The sequence below is a fragment of the Sebastes fasciatus genome, chromosome 24 (assembly GCF_043250625.1).
Source record: "Sebastes fasciatus isolate fSebFas1 chromosome 24, fSebFas1.pri, whole genome shotgun sequence".
NCBI lineage: Eukaryota > Metazoa > Chordata > Actinopteri > Perciformes > Sebastidae > Sebastes > Sebastes fasciatus.
The window spans coordinates 9,255,887-9,278,959 of record NC_133818.1 but is presented as its reverse complement, the minus strand read 5'-3'; the positions used below and the strand labels follow the sequence as shown (position 1 = coordinate 9,278,959).

The following is a 23,073-nucleotide window of genomic DNA, read 5'->3' as shown; positions in this document are numbered from 1 at the left end:
TGAAAAGGTAAAGCAGATTTTGTTATTGCCATTTTTTAATCCTCGTGTTTTGTTGATGCTAGCTTTGCTTCGTCAGTTTTCGGGGTCCCAAAATCCTGAATGCCTAATATATAAAAAATAATAATTTAAATAATCAACCATTTATTTTCCTTTGGATATTTTTCTTCTCTTCTGACCTTATTAAAAAGAGGAAAAGACTTGAAGTGGTAATCCTCCCATAAACTGGGTTTATACATTCAATGAAGTTGGAAAAAATACAGAAATTACCATAAAGCTCTGTCTTTTATTACACCAAATAATAAATATTTCATTATTTATATGCAGTGTTGGACAAGGAACTTTAACACTGTTATCTTTGACTCATTGCATATTACCAGTGGGCATCCTACTTGGCTATGTTTAAGTTTAGGCAACGAAAGTACTTGGTTAGGTTTAGGCAACAAATCTACTTGGTTAGGTTTAGACAACAAAACTACTTGGTTAAGTTTAGCAAAACATCATGGTTTGGCTTAAAATAAGTATGTTTTTTACGTAACTGAAGTTATGTACATAACGTTAAATGTTTAGTGCAATTTTAAATAAGTCAACATTGACTTTTGGTTTCACACAGAAAGCCCGACCTCCTCCCTACGCGGACTTCCACAGACTTTGATTTGAAACATATTTGTGATACGTCAACAACAAACGTAATCCAGGAGAAAATACATTTCCCCTTGAAACGTAATTGACTGTTTCGTTGTTTGGGAACTTAATTTTTGAGGAGACCAGGCTGCAGCTCTACAAAGTGTTTTAGCATTGTTTTGGATCCTTTGCCGTCACTCCTTTGGACTGCTCTTACAACTCATATCTCAATTTGCTTTTCCGAGCCCACATGTGAGTTTACATAAGCTTCTGTGTGTGTGTGTGTGTGTGTGTGTGTGTGTGTGTAATTACAGGGCAGGGAAGAAAGCAAAAAACTTTCCCCTGTGAACTTTTTTCTTTTCTCCTCCTCTTCCCACCAGATACTCGGAGTGCCTGCACAACCCGGCGAGCCTCCCAGACTGAGAGGAACCTCGGCAACTCCCTCCTGCATCTCCATCTCTCCCTCACTTCCTCACCCCTCCTGGTTCACCTCACACAATAGACTTCCTCTCCGAGCACCAGCCTGCAGGGAAAGGAAGGGAGGGGGGGGGGGAGATACGGTTTCTACGCAACAATGGAAATTCAATCAGGAAATGGAGAGGAGGTGGCGAGCGCGGTGTCGGCGACCTCGGGCTTCGTTTCCCGTAGTCCCTCTGGGCCGCAGGTAGAGACGGCAGACGATCCGGTGCTCCGAGAGGACCTGCAGGCGGCTAAGAGGATTGAGAGGTTTGACATCCCACTCGATAACCTGAAGAGGATGTTTGAGAAGCCTGCTGTGGCAGACAAAGTAAGTTACTACCACCTGCATTTTTTCCATTTTTTTGTGTGCATTTTTGACTTTGAGGTCATGCTTAAGGCAAAACAGATCTAGTTTCTGAATGGTGAAACTGTACACTATGTAGATTTCTTCTTTATGTAATGACTGTTGAGGACTACTGTTGACTTATTTTTGGATATAATTGGAAAGGCAAAACAGGATGTTGCTTATCTCTCCGTTTGTTTCACTCGCTGGCAGTTTGGGGTTTTTCCGTCATTTCGTTGGTTGAAAAACGCTTACAGCACACGTCTCTTTGCCAGAGAGGAGGGTGGCCTTCTCTCTCCCGCTTTGTTTTTCCATCTCATCTGGCTTCTCCGAGAGGAAAATCTAAGTCTGTTGGAAGTGAAGCGGGTCATTATGAGAAATTTTACCAATCTGGTAAACATGACCTACTTTTTGCTCCGAACGTGGTTGTGACATCAAATCTAACCCCTCGAAATGTTCCAAGGACAATGAGCTCATTGGAAAACCTCTTTCTTCATAATATCCAAAGTCTTAAAACAAAATCTGCAAAACTACTTGGTTAACTTTAGGCAACAAAACTACTTTGTTAAGTTTAGTCAACAAAACTACTTGGTTAACTTTAGGCAACAAAACTACTTGGTTAAGTTTAGGCAACAAAACTACTTGGTTAAGTTTAGGCAACAAAACTACTTGGTTAAGTTTAGGCAACAAAACTACTTGGTTAAGTTTAGGCAACAAAACTACTTAGTTATGTTTAGGCAAGAAAAACTACTTAGTTATATTTAGGCAACAAAACTACTTGGTTAAGTTTCGGCAACAAAAGTGCTTGGTTAAGTTTAGGCAACAAAACTACTTGATTGCATTTAAGCTACAAAACTACTTGGTTAAGTTTAGTCAACAAAACTACTTTGTTAAGTTTAGTCAACAAAACTTCTTGGTTAGGTTTAGGCAACAAAACTACTTGGTTAAGTTTAGTCAACAAAACTTCTTGGTTAGGTTTAGGCAACAAAACTACTTGGTTAAGTTCAAAGGACAATGAGCTCAATGGAAACCTCTCCCTTCATAGTATCCAAAGTCTTAAAACGAAATCAACAATGCATTATGGGAAATGTGGTTCTCAGCGTGCGCCAGCGCCGACTGGTGGCACACCGGCTGCATCTGTGCAGTGCCACTGGGTTGCTGATATTGGACACCCTGTTATTTAAGAGCTATTTCAGGGGGCTTTATGGTTAAGCAGGACTTTAAAAATAACCCTGTAATTGGTACGTCGGCTGCTGCTAGTCAGGCCAGAAACGGAGCGAGAGAGAAATCTGTTAGAATCAAACCACATCTGGCTCCCGAGCAACATTTCACAGATTACGGCGGTTAATGATCCACATCACTAAAGCCAGACAAAGATAGCATCCTTTGAGGCTTTCTTTTGCTTTTCAGTCCAGCTGTGAAGGCTAATATATCCTTATTTTTGTCAGCAGATGTGTGTTTGGGCTGCTGTGGTATGAGCCATAACAGTCTCAAGAGATAAGAGCTCCACTTTGGTTTTATTATTTTATACACTTTGGACTCACCATTAGTAGAATTTTCTCAGCTTTTTAACAAAGTGTCACTGAGCCACTTTGTGGGCTTCACTGTTATCAGTCGCTCTTTGTTTGAAGTGTTTGACTCATTAAAGCTGCTATAGTAAATACTTGGATGGATCAAATGACTGTGTAATTCGGTTTATTTTTATATAGCGTCAAATCATAACAGAAGTTATCTCAAGACGCTTTTCATATAGAGCAGGTCTAGACTGTACTCTATAATCTAGAGACCCAGCAAGAGATCCCCCAAGGGCATGCATTCTTGTGCGACAGTGGCAAGAAAAAACTCCCCATTAATCGGTAGAACCAGGCTCTGGAAGGAACGGGACTTCGCCTCTCTATTGCGGTGTTTGTCGTACATTTTTGGGCCTTGAGAAGGGGACGGCCCATTGTTATTCCAAAGCACAAATAGTCTAAAAAATGTCCCATTGGACGGAAAAAAGCCTGTCTTCCCGACAGTCCGTTACGGCCATTGTGCCAAGATACAACCTCTCGGAACGGATTTAATCGGTTAAAAATTATTTTTGAAATGTGTCGAAATTGAGGTTCGTCCAGATATTTTTTCCCCTACACGAAAGTATTTATAAGAACCCACAAAATTAGGTTTTAATAATTTCCGTGCTAATTTTTCAGACGAAAATCTGCACTTGGTGTGATAATGGCATGAATTCTATTAATATTAACCTTTTGGGAAACTGAACTGAAACCGACTTTTTTAAGTTTTATTTTTCGTTTTTCATCAACAACATAACTTTGCAATCCATTCAGGGAAGTGTGCATTTCATCCATTTTTATTGATATATTTTTTTACAATTATTATATAATTTATAAATAAAAAGTAAAACAAGTAGCAGAATTATCACATAGATCACAGTATGGGCAAAATAATAACACTAATAAAACATATATATTTTCAAACATACATAAACAATCAGCAAAAAAATTTAATATAAAGCTAAAAACACACAGACAAGTAGAGCTACGTATTAGTCACAGTTGTTTATAGCCAAACTGATATACAGTGGAATAATTCACTTTGACGTTTTCCTGTTGACATATAACAGCTAATCGATTTCACAGTCATTTCCATCAGATCCTTGCATTCATTTTCTTCGACTTCCAGCTCGACTCGTCTCTTCTTTACCCAGGGGAGAGAAGAGGATCATTAATTCATATTCTTTTTTTAAACAACAAGCTGTACAGCTGGTCCGAATGTCTGCATGTCACATGCTGGCACTGGAACACATGCTGCATCTTGGCATTGTATCATCAGTGCTTATAGTCTGTTCCTATCTTTTCTTTAAAAAAAAAAAAAAGAAAGAGTCAGTGTTAATGGAGCGTACGGGCAGCGTTCCCAGATTCCCGGATAGAAGAGATGACTAGAGCTCAGCAGCCGGCTGGTTATAAAACACGACCTTGTCTCCGAGTCATCTGTAAGGCTTGGGCTTAATATTTGATGATGCCCTGTATTTTTCTTTCTGTGCCCCATTGCATTTATTTAAATGCTGCGATGTCATTGGACGGCCGGCCGTAACAATGACTGATGGATTCCCAGGTGGCCGCTCAGCTGTGGCCCAAAATCCTCAGCGGGGAAGGGGGGGGGGAGTTGGGAGTCGGCGTCTCCAACGGGCGCAGATGTGTCGTGATGCAACGGTTTATCTTGAGTGCAAAGAGTGGGCCGATCCTCGAGGGACGCCGGCTCGTGTTTACAACATCTGTCTGACCTTCTGGTCATGACTGTGCACACGGGGGGAAAGAATGCACACATACTGATGCACATGCATGAGACAGATGAGGTGACGCGGCGCTACGGTGTCGTATCCTATCATGCAAGAATACCCAGAAGCACACAGAAAAAAAGGCCACTCATCAAGAAGAAAGCTTTCTATTATTCTGTACTAGGTCATGAAAATGTCCAAATTATTAGATATTAAATGTTTCTAATACTCATGGTAGCACTGCCGCTTCACAGCAAGAGGGTCGCAGGTTCAAACCCAGCTTGCATGTTCTCCCCGTGTTAGTGTGGGTTTACTCCGGGTGCTCAGGTTTCCCCCCACAGTCCAAAAACATGCAGGTTAGGTTAATTGTTGAATCTAAATTGCATGTGTGAATGGTTGTCTGTCTCTCAGCCCTGTGATAGTCTGGAGACCTGTGCACGATGTACTCCGCCTTTGTCACCTGGGATCGGCTCCAGCCCCCCCCCCCCCCCCCCCCCCCCCCCCTCTGCTGGGACCCTGAATAGGATAAGCGATTACAGATAATGGATGGATGGATGGATGACCTGACTTGGCATTCATTCATGTTGTGTTCGCCGCCGTTGGCCAGAGGGTGGCAGTGTAGCCTCTGTGAGATTGAGAGTATACAGCAAAGTCCTATGTGAAGGAGGATCAATGTTGGGCTCTTAATCAGGAGCTCATCGCAGCGAGACAATCACTAATCATCTGGTGTTAATTGGAGTTCATTTTTAACGCCCGAAGGTGTCTCAAAACTGTCTTTTCTCTCGTGTCTGAGGCAGATTATCAGGATTTGCACAATTGGGCAAAGCATCTAATTCTGACGTGTTTGGTAAATATAACGCAACATAAAGGAATTTAAGGGGATTTCATACTATGGGATAAAGCCAGTCACACCTGGCTAACAGGATAACATGGAACTTTTTTTAGGTGGAGCACTCATGCGTTCTGAATGAGGTGTCAACATAAATTCAGAGAGTGGCACCAGAGGTCTGGAATGCTGCCTCGGTTTATTTTCATAGCTTGCATCGTCACTAACTCCCTCTTTTTTTATGTGTCTGGCTCATAGACTGTAAATATAGATGGACTTCCTCCCTCTGTACAAAAGTGATGCCAATATATCACAGATAAGGGAGCTGCCGTCTTGAGATTTTGACAAATTAATTGCACATTTTTTATGTCTTCAAAATGTAATTTAAAGGGAGATTTGTCAAATATTTCATACTCTTATCAACATGGGAGTGGATAAATATGCTGCTTTATGCAAATGTATGTATATATTTATTATTGGAAATCAATAAACAACACAAAACGATGACAGATATTGTCCAGAAACCCTCACAGGTACTGCATTTAGCATAAAAAATATGCTAAAATCATAACATGGCAAACTGCAGCCCAACAGGCAACAACAGCTGTCAGTGTGTCAGTGTGCTGACTTGACTTTTGACTTGCCCAAAACTTTGTGATTATCATAAAGTAGGCATGTCTGTGAAGGGGAGACTCGTGGGTACCTAGAGAAACCATTTTCATTCACATATCTGGAGGTCAGAGGTCAAGGGACCCCTTTAAAAATGGCCGTGACAGTTTTTCCTCACAAAATTTTGCGTAGGTTTGGAGCGTTATTGAGCCTCCTTCATGACAAGCTAGTGTGACATGGTTGATACCAATATATTCTTTAGATTTTGCAGTTTCATATGATGCCAGTATCTTCCCTCTAGCTTTAAAACTGAGCCCGCTATAACCTCCGAAATATTGAGTTTTTTTAATAAAATTTCCAAATTTGTTAATCAAATAACTAATTAAAACCAAACTTATCCGAAAAATAAACACTTTAAACTACATCAGTGTGATAAGAACTGCCTAAAATGACAGAAACTATCTTTGCGAAACATTTATTTGACGTGTACTTTGACTTTTTAATTTGGCCCATCCGCTAACATCGAGGGGGTGGGGTTTATTACCTATACTGCAGCCAGCCACCAGGGGGCAATTGAGATGTTTTGGCTTCACTTTTGGGGAGCTGTCATGGTGTCCATCTTTATATATATATTAATTTATATCAGTCTATGGACTGAAAAGACACTTTTCCTGGAACCATATTTTCTCTATAGAGCTTTTATGCTCTCAACAAATGGCCTGTTTTCAAATGGCAGTATTCAATTTAAAAAGACACCAAATGGAGCAATGCATTAGGCTTTTCATGTTCTTCCTTTTTATTGTTTATTTAAGTCACCTTTTTCCAGCTTTTAAGCAAAGAGTGAGGATCTTGTCACTCTGCCATGTTGAAAAAAATCTCACTTTAAAGTGTCAAACGACATGTTGAAAAATGAGAATGGGACAGCTAATGAGCCATTTCCCTAAAAAGAAAAAAAAAATCAATCAATATTCACTACCGTTCCTAAACGCACTTCATTAAATGTTAAATAAACTAAAAGCCACAATGTGTCTGCAAGAAATTGATCCGGACTTGATGAGGACACCGGCGTCCCTCATCGAGTCCATTGAGCTCGTAAAAATTCCATTAACTTTTACCAGGCATCTCTTTCGTCTCACTTTCACAGATTCAAATCTTTTAATGGAGCTGGCAGCAGCGGAGCCGCGTGGGTGACGCATTGCTAGTCTGTTGTGTGATGATGACTTGTTGCTCGCCGCCTTGGCTCTGAGAATAGTTGCGCTGTTGCGTGGCGTGCCAAACACAGCTCTGATGCTCCATTTGACTCCACCTACCTGGCCTTGCTTTGGATTTCACAAATAAAAATGTAAAACTCTTTATTGCTGTCAATACCTGTTAAAAGACAACCATGTATTGTGGTGTGCTTATTCACTCCCACGTATGATAATCCATTCCCATAGCTGCGTAATGAATGCATATCTGCGGGCCTTTATCTCCATACGGCTCGTTGTGTGACTCAGATTGTCTTTTCTCTAACGTGGTTTGACACCCACAGCCCCAGAAGAGCATATGTGTTCAACAATTAGCCAAAGAACTCCAGGCTTTGCATTTATTATGGCACTATGTCAACGTGAAGGCAGTGCCACGCCATCTCTGCCATTCATCGTTGCCATGGTGAAAAAGAGGAAGCGCTGTTCAGAAAAAAGGTTTCCAATGCAAATCGTTTTTGGCTCAATCATTAAACCGTATGACAGCAGCAGAGCAAAACAAAGAACAATGATGTTACAGTTTAACCAGGCTAAGAGTCTACAGCCGTAGCAGCCACATCTACATTCTGTAAGTACTTTTAAGTTCCCAATGTTTAGCCCTTTTCTCTTTGCAAATATTATAGAAAGTCACGAAGAACCTTTGTTGACCTTCATCTAATAATTTAGCCCATTAAATAGTAACATTTTGGCTGCTGTTGTTAGAAATTAGCCCCAGTTATCTCTTTAACTGTTACAGGTGCTGGAAATGCTGGGGGCAAAGTCAGGACACCACATAATGGCGCCATGTTGGCATTAACAGATGGAAGGTCGGGTTCGCTCCAATTTCCTTGCGTTGTTTTTTTTGTTTTTTTAATGCGTGTAATATCATGAATAATGTATCGGCTGTGTTGCCAACAGGGCTGGGCAATATGGTCATAATCTTTAGGTTTAGGCAACAAAACTACAACTTCTTTAGGTTTAATCAACAAAACTACAACAACTTTATGTTTAGACTAAGGCAACATAACTGCAACTTCTTTAGGTTTAGGCAACAAAACTACAACTTTTGTAGGTTACGGCAATACAACTACAAATTCTTTAGGCTTAGGCAACAAAACTACAACTTTTTTAGGTTAAGGCAATACAACTACAAATTCTTTAGGCTTAGGCAACAAAACTACAACTTTTTTAGGTTAAGGCAATACAAATACAAATTATTTAGGCTTAGGCAACAAAACTACAACTTCTTTAGGTTTAGGCAACAAAACAGCAACTACTTTAGGCTTAGGCAATAAAATTACAACTTATTTAGGTTTAGGCAGCAAAACTACAACTTCTTTAAGTTTAGGCAACAAAACTACAACAACTTTATGTTTAGACTAAGGCAAAATAACTGCAACTTCTTTAGGTTTAGGCAACAAAACTACAACTTCTTTAGGTTTAGGCAACAAAACTACAGCTAATTTAGGTTTAGGAAATAAAACTACAACTTCTGTAGGCTTTGGCAACAAAACTACAACTTCTTTAGGTTTAGGCAACAAAACTACAACTTCTTTAGGCTTAGGCAACAACAACCCTTGGTTAAGTTTAGGGGGAAACATCATGTTCTGGCTTAAAATAACATTGTTGGTTCCACATGAGATGTGAAACCCAGTCTCCTGGGTGAAAGTCCTGTGATTCTTTGATCCACCCTGCCCACCCTGTGTGTGTTGCCTCACTTCAGCTTCTGCTCCTGTCATAATTACTACGGTCACTACAGGTCGCTGTCATCTTCTTTCATACCTTCTTCCACGGATCAACCATGTGAATAGATGATAAAACCGACTAGTGGGTGTAGTAGGGCCCTACTGACCCACATCTATGGGGCTTATAGTGACTGATAATGCTTATTTAATAGCCTGAACAACATGTTATCATAGCAAATAATTGGAATTGATTAATTGTAGTACACCGTCTCGACTTTCCCTATAATTAGTACCAAATTACAAAGAGAAAACTCTCTGGGAATTATGATTAAATTACAGAACCGTAAACTAAAGCCCAAATTTCATGCCAATCCATCCAACAGTTGTAGAGACATTTCAGTTGAAACCACAAACCTCAACCTTGTGATAGCACTAGAAGAGAAGTGAAGGGTTTATGAAAGTCAGTAGGATGCATCCTCAAGGAACGTGAGTGCACAACATGTCCATCCATCCAGTAGCTGTTGAAACATTTCAGGTGACATGACGTTCATCCACATGCTCGTATTACGCATTTGAACAATTATAGCCTTAAATCCCCAGAATATCAACGAGGCATGCAGTATGTCAGCCGATGTCAGTTCCGTGGTTCAGGGTATATTTGGAGAGGCTGAAAACAGAGCCGGATCCCAGGCCACTTTAGAGTCGTCGTGTATAAATAGTGGTGCCGGGTGATGTTGGCATCGCTCACTGAACATTAAGAGAGTACGGAGCCTGATGAAAGAGACTGAAATGTGATTTACATTCAGCGAGCACAGGGCCATATTGTGAAAGAGAGGACCGGATGGGAAGGGAAGGCAGAGAGCAAGGAAGATGAAGATGGATAGGGATTCTGAGTGAATCAGCCGGGGCGGTTAAGAGAGCGAAAGCGGGTTCATATTTTAGCAGGTAAAGCAGGTCAGCGTCTGATTAACAAATTATATTCATGTTTCAATAATGATAAGCTTCATTAGGCCCCACTTCACGGCCGCACAGTCTCCGACACTGACAGGTTTTTTTCTCAATTTGCTCTTTTCCCACAACTTTCTGTCCCTGGAGACGAGCACACGTCTGTCAGATTTCATCCCCAGTTAAGAGCACTGATAATCAGGGAGAGAGGCCCAGAATACAGAATGAGGAGCCCTGCCACAGACACTTAAATATATGACCACATTTTGGCGGGTCCACTATTATTATTATTATTTTTTATAGGTTTTTATATCATTCTGTAGCTTCCCAGTGGTGTTTCTTATGTATTAAAATCCAAACATTCAAATTTTGGATCAAAGTATGTATGTTTTAGCGACAAAATGCTACTTTTCCAAGCTGTACTAACAACTTTTTCCCACGTGACCTGACGTATGTTTCTGCTTAATGACGCTGCTACATGTACAATATATATTAGTGATGCATGAGTGTGATGTATGAGTGATGCAAAGCAACGTTCCGTGTAAGTTATTAATAACTTACAGAAACATTGCGTGCAATAGTCCGCCTTCTCTTCCCCTCTCTCTGTCTCTAGTCTCCAGTAATTCACTGTCAAGAAGTCGTGGTCATTTCACGAATGTCTGTGAGATGAAGCCGCATTACACTTAAACTGATATTGATAGTATATAAAATGTTATAATGTGCACAACAATAAACTGTTAAAATAATATAAATTAAAGCATTACTAATAATTTGCAAACGTAATTAATTAATAATTTATTTGTTTAACATTAAAATAACAATTAGGTTAATTAACTATCAGTTTAATATTTATAAATGGTGGTTATTATAAAGTGTTCCCCATAAATCTACATATATCTATCTCCCCCCGTAAGGGGCAGAGCACACACCTCCAGCCAGCATTAATGGCCGCTAATGTCCCTGTTAATTTCCAGCACTCAATGCACACAGGGAGTTTCCGCGGCCAAGCTTTGAAACTCCAAATCGTTGGACGTCTGTCAAGCTCTAATTTATCTGCTGCTCACTAGATCTGGGTCAAATTTGTCATTCGCAAATGGGCCCAGTTGGGCAAGCTAAATGACTCTCCTCTTCTTTAACAGCTTCCACCCCGGAGTGTCGCTGAGCTGGACACTTAACCCTTTAGAAAGGTGTGAAGCACTCAAACCCTGGCTGAAAACTGGTGAATGAGTAGGATGGATATTCTCTTTTCGCGGTTAAGGCCTTTTCACACCAGAGAGTTGCACATCTTTGTGAAATATTTGGTTCTGATTGCTCGCAGGGCTACCACAACCTCCTCTTTATGAGCTATGTTTTTGGTATTATTGATTTTACCAATACTTAATGTTCATGTATGTGTTTATTGAGGAAGGATAAGTTCTCCCAGTGGCATCTTTGTTGCTGCCCAGATACTTTTAGAGCTCCCCAAACAGCAGATCCCTTCCTGCCGAATGTAACTGTGTAACCATTTGCTATAAATGGTCAACTCCTCCTGTGTACTGTAAGCTTCTCTCTGACTGAAATCCTCTTCATTGAATATTGGAAATAAATATTCATGTTGCCTCTACACCAGACAACCCCCCCCTGGCTTTCCTGTAGCAAAGCAGCCCCATGAGGAGTGCTAGTAACGCTAAAAATAGCAGCAGGTTTAGTCATAACCTCCAACTAGTCCGGTGATGCTGCTCAGAGGCCGGCAGTAGACAGCTGTGGTTGTTTTTGGGCAGATTCTAGGTTTAAATGTGTGGGGATGAAGCCGTTTGGGAAGTTTGTTCTGGATATACATCTAAGTATATATATAAGTTTGACTCTGTGAGGTTTTTAATGCCAGTTCTGGTAAATTTGAATGTCAAATTTCTGTGACTAAAGGCCTGGTCACACCAGCAAATGTTGAAATTTCACCGCAATTTCAGTTTATTCCAATTTTTGTTAGATTTTTTCGCATCAAGTTCAACTCTGGTGAACTTTGACGCCACAAATTTGCACCGTTGATCAATCGTAAGTCATCAGCATAGAGCCGGAGATATCAAAATCGTACTATATTGTTGCACCATGCACTTTTATTATCGCCGCCAGGAGATAATGAGATCATGTGCTTGAGTGAGTGTGTGCGTGTGTCTGTCCAAGGCTAATCTTCCATACTGCTGCACCAAACTGCATAATATTTTGTGTGCTCATTTGTGGCTGTATGCTCAAGGACCTCTCGTACTTGCACTAGCTTTAAGCAACGGTTTAAAAGAATGAAAAATAAAGAGGAGAAAACCACTGCGCCGTTCGTCAAGCAGACACTGGGGAGGAGGGCTTTTGACAGGACAGAACCACAAAAACAGCGGCGGGAAAACTGACTAAATGTTGCATCATGTACCCAGCCTTTTTTTTTTTTTTTTCACCAACACGGCTGGGGATGCAAACTCATCGCCCCGAGTTTTTATGTTTCAAAAAGACCAGAAATATATGTGCCCTTTGCTCATATATCAAGACGGGTTGATGCACTGGAGAGCTTCAGCGTGAGAACAACCCATCTGTTGCAGCACTGTTTGTAACCATAAATGTAAATCATATATCCCCGTGGGCTTTGTTCTGACTCGCTATACGTCTTTCCTTCTTTTTTTGTTTCCTCCGCCTGTCTCTTTTCTATGCTGTCCGTCTCCTAGTTTTTCACCGCGACTCTGTCTGGTTGTTTGGCCTTTAGATAATCCACTCTGTCCCAGCTGGCACAGGTAGACAATCTCAAATCACTATTACAAACCAGACTCCCCCTCCCACTCTCTCTTTCTGTTGTTTGCTTTTCCTGTCTGACTTTTTCATGCCCTATTATATGCCCCATGTCCGTCCATGTACTTTTACACTCTAATCCGTATCCTTCACTTCTTTCTTTGGCCGGTGGCTCGTCTCTCTCTCTTCTCCCTCTCTTGTTTCTGGACCGTGTCTCTTTTGCGCCCATGTTTGCCCATGAGTGCTTGAAATATTGATGTGCCTCTGTTTAGTCATAATGAGGACAGTCGATAGAGAATTGAAATACAAAAAAAAAAATGTTTTTCATACGGCTGGATTGCAAAAGGGAACGCTTATGGCACCCGGCGCAAACAACAATACTGGCGAAAAAGAAAGCGGCTGCCAAACAGTCGACAGACAGAGAGAGAAAGAGGGAGGGAGTGAAAGGGAGGATGGCATGAAAGCCGGGATGACCTTCAAATAAACAATGCACACAGTTGCATAACGCCAACAAGGAGGAGGTGATAGAAGAAGGCAGCCGATTAGCCTTGAGATCCAAATTCCGGCGTTATAAGACTCGTCTGTGTTTTATTGGTGTTTACTTGCTGTATGGTTCTGTGCTGCTTTTTGATCATGTTTTTACCCCAGACGACACATAGCATAGCAGCGAAAAATGGATTGGAATTTCAGGCAGCTTATCCTCTACACATTATTCCTTATGAAGACGTCTTCCAACAATGCAGCTAGTTCAGGTGCTTCAGATCAAGGGCAGCAAACTTAAAAAAAAAAAAGGACTGGAGCACGCCAACTGATTTGCATCCTTTAATAGAGGAAACTGTGTCCTCAATAATCCAAAACCCAATGGAACAATCCCATCGGCTTTTTGTCGAGGGAGCCCGTGCGATGCTAATTTCCTGGTTGTCCTACAAAAATACGTCATGAATGTCACTAAGAAACCCGTCTCAAATGTCACTAAAGAACTACGAAATCACGTCTTAAATGTCACTAAAAAACACGTCACAAATGTCACAAAAAAAACACGCACAAACATCACTAAAAAACACGTCACAAATGTCAATAAAAAACTAAAAACACATCACAAATGTCACTAAAAGCGTCATAAACGTCATCAAAAAACATGTCACAAACATCACTAAAAAAAACGCCACAAATGTCACTAAAAAACACGTCATAAACGGCAATAAAAAACGCGTCACAAACAGTGGTCTCGTGGTCCTGTGTTTGTTGGACCAACCCACCTCCCCTCCCACTCACCGTAAGCAATCTTTCTCCCTTTTTATTCTACATCACTAACTCTGACCGTAGCATATTTACACGCATGCATTTACATAGCAGTCAGTGCAGACTACATAGACGTACAAATGACACGCCAAAAGCAAGAACGGCGTTCTTATTTCACGCTTTTACCTTGCGCATTATTGTGTCATTCACACGCCTTTTCGTGCTGCATTGTGAGTATGTTAGCATGCTGACATTAACATTTAGCCTGTTCCTGCTCCCGTCCTTTTCCCCCCTCCGAGGTTTATGTCACTCCTGGTTTGTCTGCACCGTATAGTTGAAGGCACAACGCTTGGTTTCATTTTCATTTGCTGCCGCTCACTGCTGCACAACACATAAAGCAACGTCCACAATGAGAGGTAATCCATCACAATAAACATGCAGCAAACATGAGCAAACATGAGACACTTTTAAATTAAATTATTATTTCATTATGCTCACATTTAATGTCTCACCTGCTATTCAGTTTCCTTCAAGAATTGATTTTCATATCCGTCTTTTGTGGCTGGATCTACTGTAAGAGCTGATTTTAACCTTGGCTTCACACGGCATTCATATTGAAACATCATTGTGAGTAAATGATTAAAATCTCATTACACTGGCAAACATATCAAAATGATGTGGGTAAATCTGCACATTTAAATGAAAGTAAACGGGCCGCACTGTAGACGAAACCTATTAGATCTTTTTGCGCATATTAATCTCTTTTCTCACAATAGCTGTCTCTTTCAAGGTGACAATTACCTTGCATAATTAACAAGGCCACTCATTCGTTCATTCACTCATCTATTTATTCTCGCAGCCTGAATGATTTAGCCCCGGAGACTGAGGCAGTGCAGCGTCTACAACCAGCTGCAAAACATGAAGCTGCAAATACCTTTTTTTGATTGCATTGGATCCATGCGGGCTATGATTTTTTTCAATGAACATTATTGAAACAGATATAAAAAGTATGAAGCAAGTAAGCAACAATACAATTTATGTATATAAATATGCCACAGGAACAAATACGGTAAAAGAAAATTAAAACAATTAAGAAAAAACGTACATTATTGGGAGTTGAAAAGGGAACGGCCCATTATTCCGAAACACCAATAGTCCGAAAAATGTCCAATTGGACCGCAAAAAAACAAACATTTATCCGACATGGATCCCTGCTCCCATTCACACACACAGGAAATGTTCCTGATAATTTCAGAGATAGACTGCATGTGTGAAAGGGACTAAAGACAGCCAGATCGAATTGGACTTGCTTTGCGATACAGTGCAGCAACAAACAACACATTTTGTGCTGCTCGTCCTGCATAGCACTGCGAGAGTTTTGAAATGACTGCTAAGACCTTTGGCTCACTGCTCTGAATTGTTAAAGAAGGTCAGGCGTGTTTTGAGAAACAAATCCAAAGCAACTGGTGGCCTCGATCAGCCCAGTGATTTGTTTGCTGTTGTAGAGTCTCGTGAGTCATGATTGAGAGCAGCCACTTGCATGTTTTGCCAGCAAGCCCATACGGCAGCTTTCACAGCCAGAAGCACTCAGTCCAAGAGCTGACAGAGGGAGTGTGCATGTGGCTGAACTGTATGTAAATACAGTGTCTGTGGCCACATGCTCGGATTCACTCGTGTACGCACCATTTGCCAACAAAGGATCCTTTGATTTGAAAGGAAGTACCCAAACAGTGAGTCATGTGTGACTTCTTTTCTTGGCAGGCCCCTTCAGTCGCTCGCCATGCACCAGTTAGAGCTACAGTGCTACTCCAGAGACACTGACATGGCCATTAAATTGACCGAGGACATGGGGTATGCTAATCCAACAGTCTCACAGCAGTTTGTGAAATAGTGATGAAATTGAATCTATTTGATTCGTGTACATAGACACAAATTGCCCTTTTTTTTCGTGATGCTCAGCACGATTTTCAACAACATGTTTTTTGCATGTTTTTCTACGAATGTCCAGCAACACGTGACGCACGTGTCAATTTCCGCTCCAGTCTTTTCAAAATAACACTACTTAGTTAGGTTTAGGAAAATATTGACCTAGTTAGGCTTAGGCAACAAAACTACTTAGTTAGATTTAGGAAAAGATTGACTTGGTTAGGTTTAGGTAACAAACTACTTAGTTAGTTTTAGGAAAAGATCGTCTTGGTTAGGCTTAGTCAACAAACTACTTAGTTAGGCTTAGGAAAAGATTGACTTGGTTCGTTTTAGGCAACAGAACTACTTAGTTAGGCTTTGGAATGGATTGACTTGGTTAGGTTTAGACAACAAACTACACAGTTAGGCTTAGGAAAAGATTGACTTGGTTAGGTTTAGGCAACAAAACTACTTAGTTAGGCTTTGGAATGGATTGACTTGGTTAGGTTTAGGAAACAAACTACTTAGGCTTAAGAATAGATCGACTTGGTTAGGCTTCTACAACAAACTATTTAGTTAAGTTTAGGAAAAGATCGACTTGGTTAGGTTTAGACAACAAACTACTTAGTTAACTTCAGGAAAAGATTGTGGTTTTGGTTAAATACTTTACTTTACTTTAAATACTTTAAACTACTACTTTAAATGTCGTGACTATTTCACAGACTGCTGTGTGACTGGGCTGGCTAATCAGTGAAGCCTCTGAATGGATTTTGGTGCGAGGAGGGTCAAAAACAGAGGAGCAAAGAAGCCCACCATTCCCCTGTAAGACAATCAGGATAACAAGCATGCTGAAGACGCACTCAAGCAAAGCCAGGGAGCTGTCTCACCACAGAAAGAAAAGAGAAGGTAGAAAGATTTAGGATAGGGAAAAACATGGGTAGGAAAAATGAAGAAAAGACACCGAGGTGAAAAAGAACAGAGAGCAATCCAAAAATAAGATCTTAAAAATGTTCAAGGTGAAGCGGGTGCCCTCTCTCCTCCAAAATGTCACACCTGATATCGAACCAGTGGACCTTATTGATTCGCTACTGTAGCTTCACCAACTCCTTCAAAAAAGCACTCGGAGCCATTTTCTGAGCTATTTGAGTCCAGAGTAGTCGGGAGCAGGAGAGATGGAGAGTAGCTCTTAGTTTTCAAAACCACATTCATTTCACCATATCATACATTTAATGATTATAATCCATTTTCAATCTACGTGTCACGGCTATAGCCTTGAGTTAAATGAGAAGAGTGATAGCACTCTCATATGGTACGAAAGAGTGCTTAAGAACGGTTCAAATCCTGTCTACTTTCTCACCTCTACTCACCTGGCCAGTCGCTGCGTGAGCTCGCCGTGGACTGCATACTGAGGCCTTTAGTTCAATCTCTGGTTCACCGAATGCCAGATGATCCCTCGCCGATCCGATCCTTCGTGATTCAGGAGTCAAGTCCAGGATTGACTCATATTTTCTTTCCCTTTTGTGAAAAAGTCTTGCAATAGTCCGAGTTAAACCCACATGATTCAGGTTAAGATAACATCCCTCAATGTACCGTTACATCCTCATATCTCACTTGGGTTGGGCGAAAATAAAAACCTCTGGACTCACTTCCTGACTAATTGACTTATTAGGACTGACATTTTATTAAACAGAGGGATGACACAGGAAGGGGAAAAGAGGGGGAGGACAGATCGGGGAACATTTGAGTAGAGCGAGGCGGACAACTCTCCTCAGAGACCCTCCATGCTCCATGGCATGTCATTAAAGAACTACGAGAAGCTGCACAGCTTGTTAGAGGACGGAAATGTCAACAGCTGACATAAGACAATCAGCGTAGAATTGTGAAATCCCTGCATGTGTGATGGCGAGCTCGCAGTTTTCCCAGATCGGTGTCCGCTAATAGGCACCAATGCGAGGTCGGAGGGTGTCACCTCCTATAGCCTAGTAGTAGTGTTTCCCGTTACCATGGTTTCACCATCCCAGGTCCAACTGGCCTCTTTGTAGTCGTCCGTCACGCGTGAAATGGTCCCAGATGGCCGGCATTGATTTTCATTAGCTGAGCTTCTTTTACGAGGATCCAGAGATTTTTGTATTCACGGGGATTATCTCTGGCGACAGGCCGGCAACGTTTAGACACATTTCACCGTGCACTGTCCCTTATTAACTCTGTCAGTCTGCAGGAGATCCGCAGCGACAACCCTCCCCACCACCACCTCCCTCTTCCTCCTTCCTCTGTGGCAGCTTGCACCAAAGAGAACATATGGCATGGATTCGAAGCCTGATAGCACATTGACAGTTGCATGAGACATTGTGGCTGTGACACTGCTGCTGTTCATCCGGTTATTGTATTTAATAAAATGGATTTAACTGCAGGAAGTGAGGACACTTCTGATTGGTGGAGTCGTCAGAAAATACCCGTTAACTTTTTAGAGACACTACCAATCAGCAATGTGATGTCTTTGGAATCAAGTGATGGGACCACGGATTAATTCCTGAAAAGCCAATCCTTGCTACTCCATGCAATTAATGCGTATTTCTCTGTAGACCCCTTTTCTCTTAGTAAACATAATAACGTAATTTGGGGGCGGAGCATTAAGTGGAGGCAGAAAAATTCTCTGAACACGTTGATTAACGCTAACTAGCAAGTATTATTGGCTTGTTTTTTTAATAATGGCGGAAGAAAATACTAGTTTCTCTCAATGTACAGTCACTAAAGTTAACCAGGGGTACCAGATTAGCCGACCCCTACGCCGCTAGACTACTTCAGTAGGAGTAAACGGCTGGCTAACGTTAGTTATGGTGCCTACAAATGGGGTTGTGTTTACCGTGTTCACGAGAAGAGTCCATATGAACGAAATGGCAGAAATGGCGGAGGCCTTGGAAGTTCATATTTCGTTGCATAATGAGTTAATTTTATCGTAATTTTAGTCGTATATTGTTTTTCTTCGTAATTTTATAATAGGTCTGAGGAAAATGTTGATATTCCCAATCTATCCTCCAATAAAGTCAGTCAAAAAGAGAGTCGAACAATATCTGCGAAGCGTTTCAGAGATGGCTGCAGTAAGCAGAAGGCTATATATAAGCAACAATTACTCTCCATCTCTGAAACGTTTTGCAGATATTGTAGCTCGCTAGAGCCTCGAATCACAGTTTGTCATCTCAAATGTATGATATATCTGGATTTGGCACTCAACAACACAGCAAGATGACATTTCAGATGTGTAATTTTAGCCCACTGCTAGAGTTCCAGCTAACACCGTGACATCAACACAAAAAGGGTCTATAATATTCATCTGAAAATGAATATACTATCCTTGTTTTAATGCACTAGAGCTGATGCTGTTTTCTTGAAATAAGGACGGTGTTCTATGAAAGCACTCTCTGTGCCCTTGACCAGCTTTGTAAAGTGGTTCATTGGTTTTCATCAGCAGAATTACTGCATATTATCAATCGCTCCTGGTAGACTGGCTGTTTTGATTTAGCTTTTGAAAAGTGCCTTTGTATGTCCTCTTCTGAAAAAAAAAAAAAATTCACATTCTTTATGCCAGTAACACGAATAGCTTTGGAATAATATCAAGTATATTTTTGACTTGTTTACTCTCAAATTTGACTGGCTTCAATTTTAATTTCAGTCTGACTTCAGTGCCAAGTGCAGCACTTAGATGGTAGATGGATGCTCGAAAATATCCATTTTGGCATCTTTTGAGCTCTGCATTTAATTATACAGTATATATTGAGATGTGATAATCTCTTGTGGGGCCCTATAGCACACTTTTTGACATATAGAATGGGTTGAGACTACTTGGGGAGTTCTTGTCATCAAGAGTAAATATTTTTGCGACCTGTTCTCACTCCCAACTCATCAAATACCGCCGTTTGGTAACAGTATGTCACGAACCAGGCTTTCAACGAACTCCAATGTAAACCCACCCGTGGCGTTATTCAACGATCGGAGCAAGTGATGTAGTAATAATAGCACAAGAGTCCATTCAGGGCGGGCGGAAGGGATGGTGGACTTATTTTGTCACGTCAGTCTTAAGTCACGTGACTCGTTGGTATTGTCAAAAGGCCATGCCAGTTTTTCCTAGCCCAAATTTTGCATAAGTATGAAGCGTTATTTAGCCTCCTTCCCGACACGCTACTATGACATGGTTGGTACCAGTTTTCTAGTTTCATATGATACCAGTATCTCCACTCTAGCTTTAAAACTGAGCCCGCTACAACCTCAAAGTCGCAAGTTGCGTTAAAGAAATTGGGGGCGTTAAAACAAATTTGCATTAACGCGTTATCGCGTTAGCTTTGACGGTCCTAGTTTGTAATGATAGTCCACGGAAGTCCATGTAGGGAGGAGGTCGAAACACAGGACTTTCACCCAGGAGACCACTGTTCGTGTTCCGTGTACAACTAAAAGCCAACGTTCACTTATTTTAATTTACATTCGTGGCTTAATAATGTAACAAACGTCAACAAACTTGGAGCTGCTGACTCTCGTCCCGACCTCTTCCCACTTGGCTGCAAACCGCCCCAGTGTGCGCTGAAGGTCACGGTCTGATGAAACCAACAGAACCACATCATCTGCAAATCTGTAACAAACATTTTATGATGTTTTTTCCCCAAACCTAATCAAGTAGTTTTGTCGCCTAAACCTAACCAATTTCAGACAGGGCAGAGATTTAGAGACCTATAGGCTCAGATACTGTATCTCCTATTTTCTGGCCTGGTTGTGATATACAGTACTCCCAGTCTCTACTGTATGTGCACGCTGCCAATTCCTCAGCGAGATTCAACCTTCTTCCATCTGCTGCGATGCAACTGAAAAAAAACCCGTATATTAATGTACCGAGAAAATCATTCAGGATGTGTTCCCCCACCCACACCACCACGTGTACTCGATGCATAATTTACTACCGACATTGGCTTTAAGTGAAGTGTAAACAAGCCCATCAGACAACCAAAGAGAGATAAATGTTTCAATCCCTTTAATGGCTTTCGTTCAGTGACATTCACTTCTGTAACCAGCTGTAATGAACTCAAGCCACGCACACTTTTCACACGCTGGTCTGTAAAACATCCTCGCGCACTTAATCATCCCCCGAGCAAAAGTAACACCCGGTTGTAGACAAAATACTCTGTTTAATATCAGCAGAGCGCTGGGGAGCTGCGGTTAGCAGCCGGTTTGTGCTTTTTTGCTCCTCGCAGCTCACTGATTTGAGCTTCATTCGATGTGAGTGTTACTTCGGCGAGAGAGAGAGAATGACAGTGACAGAAAGGGATGCTTACATCCCTGTTTTACCATAGTGTGTGTGTGTGTGTGTGTGTGTGTGTAATACTGTAGGAAAGTATGCAAATTGCCATGCGCGTCTTTCAGGGATTTGCTAAATGGGATTTTTGAGGACAATGTTTTGTCCTTTGGTGCATTTCTGAAATTATAGTTGACACCTTCCTCAGAGAGAACTAGACAGATACACGTTAGTGTGTGTGTGCGCGCCACGTGGTTATGCCGTGTGCAGCGTGTTTGTTGTCACTCCGCAGCAAGGCGCTGTCGGAAAAAAAAACGCTACTGGGAATACATTTGATTTGCAAATGAAAAAGGTTTGCACACACACACACACACACTCACACACGCATAGACACAGGTGTGTTTGCTCCCCGCGGGGGATGATTTGCAACTGAATAGGCGTGTTGCACCGGCTGACAAAATGCTTCCAGGGGAACAACAAGCCTGTATGCACCAAGGACACGCCGTTTACCAATGTTGTACCTTTTTATCAATAGAAGCCTTTAGTTACTGCTAGAGTGGCTCTATTAAAATTCAACCAAGCGCTGTTTACACTAAGTTTCCAGTCAGCGCCTACTGCGTTTCAAGGTCGTCTCTCTTTACACTCGCAGATATGTGTGTGTGTGTGTGTGTGTGTGTGCAGCTCAGTCAACACAAGTTTTCACTGGAATCCAGAGCTCACATGCTTGACTGTATCATTTTTTGAGGTATGTGTGGTGAAGGTGTGTGTGTCTGTGTCGAGGTGTTTGCGGGCAATTCGAGTACAACCCAGCTGGTTCCGGTGACCCACGGCGTCACCTCTCCATCTCTCCCCGTCGAGAAAGCACAGGTGTTTTTTCTCTGATAGCTCTCTCTCTCTTTCTCTCAACCAGGAAGTGACAACCGTCCACACCTCCCCCTCCTCCTCCTCGTCCAAAAAGAGAGCGACGTCTGGTAGTCTCACTCGGACTGACCCTTCAACAGATCACACCATGGCCTTGCCCAAGGACACTGCTCCTTGCACGGCCTTACCCAAGGACACCACTCTTTGTAAGTACTTTTTTTTCTTTTGGGAGTTTTAAGAAGTTTCAGAAAGCTTTTGATGCAACATCAGATAACATATGACAGGAGGCCCCCTCCGATTGCATCACGGTTGCACCAGTCTGTCAAAGCAAACAAACCATGGCTGCCGCATGGTTAATGCAAACGTGGTGTCGCATTTGTCCTACGAGATAAACATTTGGCAGAAAGCAGCTTTTGAAAACTAGATTGCTCATTGCCAGATAAGGCCGCCTCCCTGGCAGCTTTTTAATGGGAAGCTGGGGGCCTCGCTAGATGCTGAGCTTCCATTACTGTGATAGCGACGCAGTGGTGGCTACCTCCAGTTTGTTTTACTCTGATAGCGGTGTGCACACAGATGGAGCTTACAGTGCAAGGTACAGTCCTTTTTTTTTTTTTTTTTTTACTCTGTGAGAATCACAAACTAACTAAAGGGAGCAAGTTTTAACACACTGGCCTCTCAGGTATAACAGCGATCATTGAGTCAGTGTTACTTTTGTGGATTAATCAAAAATTGGGATAAAACACCCTCAGAAAAACAACAACTACAACTTGAATTCGAACAATTAAAAGTTTGTCAAAATACTCTAAATAGTATGATGCAGTATTTAGGCAAATTGTAGGTAAGAAGAAGGTCTTGAAAGATACATATACATGTTTTCTTTCATGGTCTTTCTGTGTTCTAGTCAATAGAGACCAACAACTTCTATCTTTGACTACATGAAAGTGTGTGTCTTTTATTTCAGCACAGCTAACCCTAAAAACCAAACATTAAGAAGATGTTGGGCTGAACTTAAGCACAGTGGTGCTAAAGAGAACGTATATTGCCAAGTTGTGTG

The 23,073-nt window shown here is 41.5% G+C and overlaps 1 protein-coding gene across 4 annotated transcripts in view; it reads left to right on the top strand.

Moving 5' to 3' along the window:
- The window catches only part of xirp2a (xin actin binding repeat containing 2a), a 61,292-nt gene that overhangs the window by 8,019 nt on the left and 30,200 nt on the right, over nt 1–23,073 (top strand). For 2 of the 4 annotated variants that reach the window (XM_074627765.1, XM_074627762.1), the window contains 2 exons: nt 1,002–1,408; nt 22,069–22,225. In XM_074627765.1, coding sequence (XP_074483866.1) covers nt 1,196–1,408; nt 22,069–22,225 — 370 coding nt within the window. In that variant the 5' untranslated portion in view covers nt 1,002–1,195. Of the gene's footprint in view, nt 1–1,001; nt 1,409–7,711; nt 7,945–22,068; nt 22,226–22,336; nt 22,612–23,073 lie in introns of those variants that run through there. The other 2 variants (XM_074627766.1, XM_074627767.1) reach the window with 2 other exon arrangements.